At 51.2% G+C, this 9,543-nt stretch overlaps 5 protein-coding genes across 5 annotated transcripts; 3 read left to right on the top strand and 2 right to left on the bottom strand.

Annotated features, from left to right (window-relative positions):
* Nucleotides 1-805: 805 nt before the first annotated feature.
* PNC1 (nicotinamidase) lies at nucleotides 806-1,928 on the top strand (the record flags this gene model as incomplete). Its single annotated transcript, XM_076634890.1, has 4 exons — nucleotides 806-1,105; nucleotides 1,196-1,417; nucleotides 1,484-1,604; nucleotides 1,675-1,928. 4 exons carry the CDS (start codon nucleotides 806-808, stop codon nucleotides 1,926-1,928), a joined length of 897 nt encoding a protein of 298 aa, XP_076485158.1.
* A 150-nt stretch (nucleotides 1,929-2,078) lies between these two features.
* JCM6883_005897 (cornichon family protein) lies at nucleotides 2,079-3,096 on the bottom strand (the record flags this gene model as incomplete). Its single annotated transcript, XM_076634889.1, has 9 exons — nucleotides 2,079-2,102; nucleotides 2,171-2,207; nucleotides 2,277-2,301; nucleotides 2,366-2,433; nucleotides 2,511-2,623; nucleotides 2,682-2,718; nucleotides 2,799-2,830; nucleotides 2,911-2,982; nucleotides 3,094-3,096. 9 exons carry the CDS (start codon nucleotides 3,094-3,096, stop codon nucleotides 2,079-2,081), a joined length of 411 nt encoding a protein of 136 aa, XP_076485157.1.
* Nucleotides 3,097-3,215: 119 nt separating this feature from the next.
* On the top strand, nucleotides 3,216-4,420 carry JCM6883_005896 (SAP18 family protein; the record flags this gene model as incomplete). Its single annotated transcript, XM_076634888.1, has 3 exons — nucleotides 3,216-3,275; nucleotides 3,350-4,060; nucleotides 4,136-4,420. 3 exons carry the CDS (start codon nucleotides 3,216-3,218, stop codon nucleotides 4,418-4,420), a joined length of 1,056 nt encoding a protein of 351 aa, XP_076485156.1.
* Nucleotides 4,421-4,548: 128 nt separating this feature from the next.
* On the bottom strand, nucleotides 4,549-7,548 carry SEC18 (AAA family ATPase SEC18; the record flags this gene model as incomplete). The annotated part of the gene is made up of 11 exons (XM_076634887.1): nucleotides 4,549-4,875; nucleotides 4,936-5,015; nucleotides 5,083-5,283; nucleotides 5,347-5,428; nucleotides 5,486-5,953; nucleotides 6,030-6,164; nucleotides 6,229-6,401; nucleotides 6,463-6,620; nucleotides 6,679-6,965; nucleotides 7,024-7,177; nucleotides 7,247-7,548. 11 exons carry the CDS (start codon nucleotides 7,546-7,548, stop codon nucleotides 4,549-4,551), a joined length of 2,367 nt encoding a protein of 788 aa, XP_076485155.1.
* Nucleotides 7,549-7,712: 164 nt separating this feature from the next.
* On the top strand, nucleotides 7,713-9,496 carry JCM6883_005894 (uncharacterized protein; the record flags this gene model as incomplete). The annotated part of the gene is made up of 4 exons (XM_076634886.1): nucleotides 7,713-7,817; nucleotides 7,914-8,061; nucleotides 8,124-8,501; nucleotides 8,574-9,496. The coding sequence occupies 4 exons, from the start codon at nucleotides 7,713-7,715 to the stop codon at nucleotides 9,494-9,496; spliced, it is 1,554 nt and encodes a 517-aa protein (XP_076485154.1).
* Between the last annotated feature and the right edge of the window lie 47 nt (nucleotides 9,497-9,543).

Here is a 9,543-nt window from a genome sequence, read left to right as displayed (position 1 = left end):
GAGTTCCTCGGAGCTGGTAACTCCGATAAGGCCCTGTTCTCCGAGGGACGTGCGTTTCGAGTTGCAAAGTCGCTCGTCTTCGTTTTCCCCTCGAGTGATTCGTTCTTTGCGCTAGTTCCTCGGTCTTGACCCTGCTCGTTGGAGAGTAGCTACAGTTGGAGGGGCGATGAAGTCGCATCGATTTCAGACGAGTGAATCTGAGAGAGCGATTTGTGCCGCTCGTGCAAAATCTCCTTCTCCTCCGCACAAGTCACTCTGATCCTTGTCGCAGTCTTTCACCTATACAAGTCCAGTGCCCAGGAGGTGCTAGATGACTTGACGCAGGCATGCGAAGACGACGACGAAGCCGGATCAAGCACGCTTGCGAGGTTCTTAATCGACGAAACACTTCAGCGGTACGCCATCTGCGTTGCTGGACATGCCGGCTTCGTTCTCTTCAAGGCGAGTAGCTGAGGGCACTGCGAGAGCCGGTTATAAGTTGTAGCGAAAACAAGGCTCCATGATTGAGCTGACAGAGTCGATTTCGCAAACCGCTTTTCAGCCTTGCTCTTTTCCCTTCGTCTCAATTAGGCGTCAAAGTCTCGCTAGAAGCCAATACAAAGCCCTTTGTACGGGACGTGGTCCTAGCGAACGAGACTCATCGATAGTGAGAGGATTCAGCGGCGCCAAAACCGAAAGTTGCAACGTTGAGCTCGCAACGTTTACCGCCTGTAAGCGAACTGGCGAGATCCAGACGTTCACGAGCGTGTCGTGGCGACGAACCAGGATTCCTCGACACTCGAAGCCAACACAGCTCGAGGAAACAATGTTGTCGAGGTCGACGCATGCGCACATTCTCAGCATTCTCTCGAGCTCACTTCTTCCATTTTATTTCGCTCACATCGGGTTCTCTCCCTTCCGACCTCGAATCCCGTCGTTCTCTATCTACGTCTCTGATCATAACCCGAGCCATACCCAGCACGCTTTCCGATTGTCGATGAATACTCTCTTGCTTATCGACTGCCAGAACGACTTCCTGCCCCCGAACGGAAGTCTCGCAGTATCAGAGGGCGATCTGATCATCCCACACGTCCTTCGCCTCCTCTCGTTACCCTTCGATCTCGTTGTCGCTTCTCAGGCAAGTTGAATCATATCTTCTCCTCTTCTCCCTCACCACTACCCTCAGGGCTGATCGTTCTCGTCCTGGCTCAAACAGGATTTCCATCCCGCCAACCACGTGTCTTTCGCGAGTGCCCATCCGAGTTCAAAAGCGTTCGAATCGATTCGAATCTCTCATCCTGTCACTCGCCTCGAGAAGGATCAAGAGCTCTGGCCCGATCATTGTGTCCAAGGTACTTCAGGCGTCCAATTTGAAGCGCGAGTAGCGAAAGAGTTGCAAAGTTGGATCGAAAAAGGAAAAGGAAAAGTGGTGAAAAAGGTCACTCAGTCCCCTCACGCAGCTGCGCTGATTCTCTCGCTGACGCTGGCTCGTATGCTCTCACAGGGACAAGACGTTGACCTCGATGCGTATTCAGCGTTCGCAAAACCTCTCGAATTGCTCAGAAGAGAGGAGGAAGAACGAACAGAAGTCGAGCTCGAATCTCCCTTGACACACATCCTCAAGCGTGAGCATCTTCGTCTCTCCCTGGAGTCCAGCTCGCACTGACTCGGACCCGACGGCTGCGTCCCAATCAGAAGCAAACACAAAGCGAATCTTTGTCGCCGGACTCGCAACTGATTTCTGCGTCAAAGCGTCAGTACTTTCAGCCCTCGAAGAGTCAGCAAAACTACCTGAAGCGCAGCAGTGGGAGGTGTACGTCGTGCGAGAAGCCGTGCGAGGGGTCTATGCTGAGCGAGAAGAAGAAACGTTGAAAGAACTCGAAGAACGAGGCGCCCACATCGTCAGCATAGACGGTGCGGAGCTCGAGTCTCTGCAAAGGATGATATAGATAGCGAGAGTATTGTAATTCATGTTGATAGCACTACTTATATTCTTCATTCTCAGTTTTCAGATGCTCGCTCTCTCGTTCTGATCGTGCTATCATCTTCCCTTCACCTAACGCCGACACTTTCAACTCCTTCGCTTGTGGTCGGTCTGCTTAATCTTCGGCGACGAGGGCAAGCTAAGCAGGCAGAGAACAAGTCTTGTCAGTTGAAAATGCTGGGAATCTGGCTTCTGATTGAGACGTACGATCATGCGGTACAGGGCGTAGAAGAAGAATACAAGACTGTAAAACCGAACAAGGTTAGATACGCCCTCGACAGGGAGGTGACCGAGAGAGGTTGATCTGGCGTACTAGAATCCGAGTTTGAAGAATGATTCTGAGCGCAATGATCGATTGGGATCAGTCCACCATTTCAAAAAGTGTGAAGAGAAAGAGCTCACCTTTCTTGTGCTGACTCAATGTTCGGAAGATCTCAGTCGCGTCAAACATGTGATTACGATTCACCACTCTGATAAAATGGGAATGTATGCGACGAGTCAGCGTTCTCGAGTCTTCTCATGGCCAGCAGTAGAGTTGTGACTCAACTTGTTGACGTTGTAAGCCAGTAGAGGTGCATTGAGGAGGAAAGCGATGACTTGGAAAGAAAGAAGGAATATCGTCGTCATGAATGCGTGTGCAATCATTTCCGGTAGCACGAACTGAAGGATCATGACTTCGGATCAGTGCATACTCGCAGATATCATAGTCCAAACTCACTTGGTTGAGTTTATTGCAGAGGTCGATAGGGTTGAGGCTAAATATAATTCACACGAGCATCAGTCTCATCACGCTGCCCGGGAAGCACTGATACCGGTAAGTCAAGCTCTAACTCACTAATCGCATTCGAGATCCGAGAACATGATAATCTAGGAGTGTGCGAGAGAGAACCAAAACAAAGACGTCAACTCTCTCGCGAAGACAAGGAGACGAAGAAGGCGGGACTTACGAAGAACACCGAAGTGAACAATAGCACTGCTGCCATGATGACAGCGAAGAGGAATAACCACGCTTCTCCAGACTAGAGACAGCGAGGGATGATGCATCGAGAGTCGAGTGGGAATTAGTGAGAACAGGAGAGAGCTTATCAGCGTCCACGCAATGGAGTGACCAATATGACTAGCTGACATACCATGATGTATAGATAGAATTCGAGGAGTGTCGTGAGGTGATAGGAAAGGAAAGGGAATTGATCGACGCTGCTGAAATCACTTCTCGCTCCAACTCTTCACTCGACTACACCGAACGTCAATCATGAGTAGATACGCACCTGCAAGATCGCAACCGAGGGCACCACGAGTGGACCGGGAAAAGGTACGACCCCCTTCTCCCTCCTCTCTCCCACCTCTCCACCTTCCCGCTCACTCCTTTGCTTGATGATACAATAGACTTGTCCGTCGTTATTGCGAGTATTCGTGAACCCTCTTCACCACCATCCAGATTCAGCCTTCACCGTTTCGAGCGTTCCAACCGCACAAGAATACCAAGTCTACGTTTGGAGGGATTCGACCCCTAGGGAGATCGTTCTCTCGCTCAGAGATGCCGCTCCTCACCTACGAAGCAACCCTGCCGCGAGATTCTCGCTCAAACTCGTTTTCTGGGATCCGAAAGACGAACGATTCACTTCGAAAGAATTGGCTCTCATCAACGCGAGAGATCTCGGCGTACCTTCCTCGAGAGGGCCACCGGGAGGAGGAGGAGGAGGCGCAGCAGCGGTCGATAGAACCTTGTCGGAATCGAAATACGTGATTGGCGATTTTATCGACGTCGCTTACATTTTACCGGGAGTACCGAATGTCGTTGCGAGTGGATCCGTTGTCAACTCGAGTCACTCGGCGAACGGACCTCAATTCGCACCGACATCGTCTGCAAATGGACCAAGAGGAAACGTTGGAGGATTCGGAGTGAGAGGCGTCGCTGGGTCAGGTCCGAGAAACCCAAGGGGAGATACTTGGGCACCGGCGAGACCTGGACCGAATGGACCACTGTCGAGAGGAGGACCAGGAGGAGGAGGGGGAAGCGGGAGAGGTGCGCCGCCGGCAGATCAAGGTTGGGGAAATCGTCGACCTCGAACGAACGCAGGGCCGGAAGACAGATTCGTTCGTTTCCGTTCTCTTGTCCCCTCGTCTCTCTGTTCCTGACGACTGAGTACTCACCCTCTTCTGCCGAAACAGGCTTCAACGGGATCTCGACAGCCTCGACGCAACTCTCGTTCCCTCTCGCCTGAACAAACGCGCCAATCTCGACCCCGTCCTCGCTCACCTTCTCGTTCTCGCTCGCGTTCCCCTCCTCCTCCTCGTCGTCGATCTCGATCCCGCTCGTTCTCCCCAGGTCCGGCAAAGTCGAAAAGCGCTCGAGAACGTTCAGGTTCCCCTTCGAATCGACGAGCCACTCCACCTCACATGAAGGAGAAATCAGGAGGAGGAAAGGGAGACCAGGACGAAGAGATGAAAGATTGATAGTCGTCACAAGGGAATAGGGACACGGGTTGTATTCACAAAGTTTAGTCGGATATCGGGGAAATCAAGCAAACGTCCGTTAACAGAAGCGTGGATATCAAGCGAGAAAGAGAGAAACAACATGACGTCTAGAGTTGGAGGTTGACAAGTTCACTGACTAGTTTATCTCCCATACTCTCCTTCTCCTGCCTGCACATTTCGACGATTCCGACCAATTTCTTGACACCGACTTGCAGTCTCCCGTCTTGACCCAACCCAGCTTGTTGCATGAGCGACATGGTTCTGTCGAGTTCAGATTGAGAGCGGAAGAGAGCCATCTCGGCGAGAGCGTGGTTCAGTTGAGGTAGAGTCGTGATCGAGGGGACGAGGAGAGTCGACGTGAAAGAGTCCATGAGATCCATCTCGGATAGCATGGGGCGATTCGAAGTTGTAGAGAGAATCAATAGGCGTCGACCCTGAAGAATGTCGACTCACGTGAGTTTTCAATCGCACGAGGTCAGAGAAATCTCACGAACCTTCGGAGGTCGTTTCGCGAGGAGCACCATAAGAGCTTGCAACACTCCGTTCGAGAACCGAGGACCGATAGGCACCCAATCTGCCGATGCAACGGATCGTGAGTCGAGATCAACAACAAAGAGGTGAAGGAAAAGAAAGTCGCTCACCGAGAATTCGTTCGAGTCCATCGACAACGATACAACTGAGAGGACTCTTGTAACTGTCGGTAAAGACCTTGTTAAGGTAACTGATCTTTTGCGATTCCGAGAACCCGACCATGTTTTCGGCTGAAATGAGCTTGATAAAGGGGAAGCCAGACGACATTGCAATCGTTGATGCCATCGCAGTCTTTCCCGATCCAGGAGGACCTGTCACGTTGACATAGGGTCAGTGTGCTATACAAGGGCAAAATCCGGGAGAAATAGCTTTACCGTGAAGGAGAGCAGAAACGAGAGGAGTTCGTTCCGACGTTCTGACTTGCTCTACCAAGAGTTTACCATCTCGTAGGATGTTCTGCCATAAGAAGAAAGTAAGTCTCATGCACGCAACAGAGAGGGAGAAGAGACTCACGTGAATATGTCTATCGAAGTGAATGATACCGTTTTGAACGACTTGCTGTAATTCTTCCTCGTTGACTCCGAACGCCGGTTGCACTTCATCGAGAGCGTTCATGAAATCTTCTCGAACGACTTGCATTTGATCAATGTCGTCTGAGAGGGCGGCGAGAGTTCCAACCTTGACGTGACGGTTGAACGCAAACGAAGTTGCACTTTTCACGAGACCTCCAATTTCGGCTCCGGAGAAATTCTTCGTCAAGGATGCGAGTTCAGAGATGTCGACGTCGCGACCCATGACTCCGTTACTTCGCATCTTCGAGGTGTGAATCGTCAAGATTTGAACTCGTCCCGCTTCGTCAGGGAGGGAGATTTCGATGTGAACTTCGAGTCGACCGGGTCGAAGGAGCGCCTCGTCGATCATGTCCATTCGATTCGTCATTCCGATCAAGAGGATATTGTTGAGTTGGTCGACTCCGTCCATCTAATACAAAGGTAGGAGAGAGGCGGCGAGTGAGCTTTCCCTTTCCTTCGAACCATTTCATCCCGAGCAGACTTACCTTTGATAGCAGTTGATTGACGACTGAATCTCCTACTCCTGTACCATTGTTTGTCGATCCACGCTGTTTACAGATGGCGTCCAATTCATCGAAAATAATAATATGTAGACCAGATTCGTCTCCCTTCTCCTTGTACTGTTTCGAGGATGAAAATGGTCAGGCTACGGAGGAAATCTGTGAATCGGTGCGTGCGGCTCACCTCTTTCTCTGCGTCGCCGAACAACTTTCGAATATTCTCTTCACTCTGTCCGACAAACTTGTTGAGAATTTCAGGTCCATTGACGATCTTGGGTTCCCTCGCGTTCAGCATCTTTCCGATTTGTCGAGCCATGAGCGTTTTACCAGTTCCGGGAGGTCCGAACAGCAGAATACCTGTCGAGCGCAAAAACCGTGAGTTTCGAACCTGTCAATTGCCTACGGAATGTCAAAGTACCTTTGACGTGCTGGATACCAAGCTTCTCTACGAGTCCGGGAGGGAAGATTCGAGATGCGAAAGCTCGACGGAAGATGGCGGAGAATTCAGAGTCTAATCCTCCGATTCCCATATCTTCGAATTTGAAGTTGGGAGCGAGAATCGCGTTCGGAGGAGGCCTACTCGAGAAATATTGTCAGCTACTATGTACAGACACACAGGTGAAGGAACGCTGACTTTTTGGCAGAGGATTTGATCTTGATCGCTGAAGCGGGATCTTTGATAAAATTGACTTCGGTTTGGTTCGTCAAGATACCGGTTCGCGCTCCTTGACCAGCTCCTCCGTCGAGCGAGAGAGAATGTACTCCTTTGACCGTTGCTCGTAGGTTCTGTCCATGGAAATCGAACACGAGAGGTTGACCCGAAGTGAAGACGAGTCCTTCGTACGCTCTCACGAAGACCGCTTGAAGTTCGTCGGCAGAGTAGGCCGTAGGTTGAGCGTTCTTCTCGAACCAATAACCCACCTGTCGTCGAGACGAATCAGCTTGAATCCTCGTGCGGTTCGACAAAAGGAGAACTCACTTCGAGATCCATCGAGGCTAGGTAGACGTTTGAACCGAGGGTGTTTGGGTCGAATGCTTCTACATCTACGACATCTCCGCTCTGACTCAGCTGAGCGTATTGTCGTACGAGCCGAGCTGCTCCAATCGTTCCAGGTCGAATCGCCGCGTCGAACCTGAACGAATTTCCTTGCAAGTCAGCACTTTTCGGCTCTCAAAGAAGAGATGGGTGTGAATTGACTGACATGGTAGCGTAGACGTATTGACCCTTGATGATTACGAAAGGAGTTTGACCCCAATCTTGTTGATTGAGAACTATTCGGTTCGAAAGTGCGTGCGACGCGCTCGGTGCCTCCACTACTGCGAATTGTCGAGATTGTCCATGGCTGCTGTGACTCCTCGAGGTGTAGTTCGTAGGTAAATGTGAGCGAGGGGGGAGGGAGGAGGAGGAAGAGGAAGCCGGCGGAGCTCCCGAACGTGGAAGTTGGGAATACCCTCCAGAAGGCGGAGGTGCTTGAGGAGGGTCTTGTCTATTGAACCAAGACATGTTCTATGTAGGACCGAGTCGAAATAAGGTGAAGGGAAGAGGGAGAAGACGAATCTTCGGTTCGCGACTCTCTTGATCTCTTACCTCTACGCAGCCACCATCACATTCGAAATCAAACAACGGACGGGCGTGATAGTATCACTCGACTCTCCAGCTCAGTAGGAATGGAGAACCTACTCGAATCAGCCGACATTCTACCGTCGATTCCGGAGGAAGATGTCGACCTCGACAGATGTCAGCTGTTGGGTCCTGTAGCTTTGATAGTACAGGTAAGATATGACACTCCAGCTCTGCCCTCTCTCGACGTCCAGTCTTCCTTTCGCTGACTTCATCTGTTTTCGGATCCTCTCCGACCTCGCTCACAGGCTGCGATGGGGATCATCGTCATAGGAGGACTCGTTATCAAGAGAATGAGGGAGCAACCGAGACGACAATGGAAAATTTGGCTCGCAGATGTCGGGAAACAAGTTGTGGGACAATTCTGCGTTCATTTGTCGAACGTAGCTATCTCTGGTCAGTCTTTCCTATCCTCTCCAATCTCAGATGGTACTTATGACGCTGCCCTCGTTCGGCAGATCTCATCGCGAGCACTCGAAGCGACAACCCTTGCTCCCTTTTTGCTCTCAACATTTTGATCGATACCACTCTCGGAGTACTCCTCATCTACTTCCTCCTTCAGTACTCGACCACACTCATGCAGCGCTACCAACCTGAATACAAGACGGGATACTATGGGAGTCCGTTCTCGTTCACGCTATGGGCCGAACAAGCAGCAGTTTACGTCGCCTGTCTCGCCATCATGAAACTCGTCGTCCTCATCATCTTTTGGGTCGCGCCGGAGCTCGAGGATGGAATGAGTTGGAGTTTGAGCTGGATCGAGAACGAGGAGGCTCAAGTTGTCGTCGTGATGCTCATTTTACCTCTCGTCATGAACCTCTTTCAATTCTTGATCGGTACGTCCAGAATCGCCATCTCCTCTTCTTGAGACTCTTCACGAGCTCACTACGTATCTCGACCGACTACAGTCGACTCGATCATTCGCTCTAAAGATCCCCTATCTCCCAGCATCGTCAATCAGAATTCCGACGAAGAAGCCCTCAGACGAGGTTTCCTCGATACAGGATCGGATGATGAGGACGACGAAGGGAGCCCGCAACGACAGCGATCATCTCGGAGAGGTTCAGCGAGACGGAGTGACGATGGAGAGGAGGAAGACTTCGGAATCGTTGGCGGAGATGCGGACTCGACTGGGAAGCAGAAAGAAGCGACTGAGTTACTCTTCGACGCCGATGCACCGATACTGCAACAAAACTCGGCTCGACATCACTATCCACCTCTCTCTGACTCGCACTCGAACTCTTCCGTTCTTCCTCCTTATTCGACCCTTCCCCCATCCAACGCCTCAACACCACGACCGCCTCGAAATCTGCTCGAGCACTCAGAAGCTAGAGAAGAACGGATACAGGAGGAGGAGGACGATGGATGGGGCGAGAATTGGTCGGCATCTTCAGATGTAGACGAGGATCATCTCAAACCGATACCGCTACAACCTCAGCAAACTTTGACATCCACTGTCGCTGAACCCCTTCCTTCAATATCAGCAACGCATTCGCCGCAAGAACCAGAGGAACCGGAGAAGGAAGACGATGATTGGGGATTTGATGATTCGATATCTTCGGCTGCTCCTCCTCTCGAACCCGAACAAACTACAACAGAACCTACTTCGCACGTTTCGGCAGAACCCGAGGAGGAGGAGGCAGAAGACGTTGACGATTGGGGATTCGACGATTCAATAACTTCTCCGACAACTCCTTTACCTCCGCCTCTCCCCGATACTACAGAAACGGTGGAAAAGGCTTTAGGACTCGACGAAACACGGATAGAGACTCAGCAGCCGACAGTCAAAGCGCCCGTCGATGTTGGGAAAGAGCTAGGCGGTCTCTCGTGAGAACTTATCTCCACTGTGTTTTGTACTTTGTTTCCTGTTTAGAGTCC

This window comes from Sporobolomyces salmoneus (genome assembly GCF_050403485.1).
Source record: "Sporobolomyces salmoneus JCM6883 DNA, S_salmoneus_JCM6883_v1_ctg74, whole genome shotgun sequence".
In the NCBI taxonomy this organism is placed as follows: Eukaryota; Fungi; Basidiomycota; class Microbotryomycetes; order Sporidiobolales; family Sporidiobolaceae; genus Sporobolomyces; species Sporobolomyces salmoneus.
This window is presented reverse-complemented; position numbering and strand designations above follow the sequence as displayed.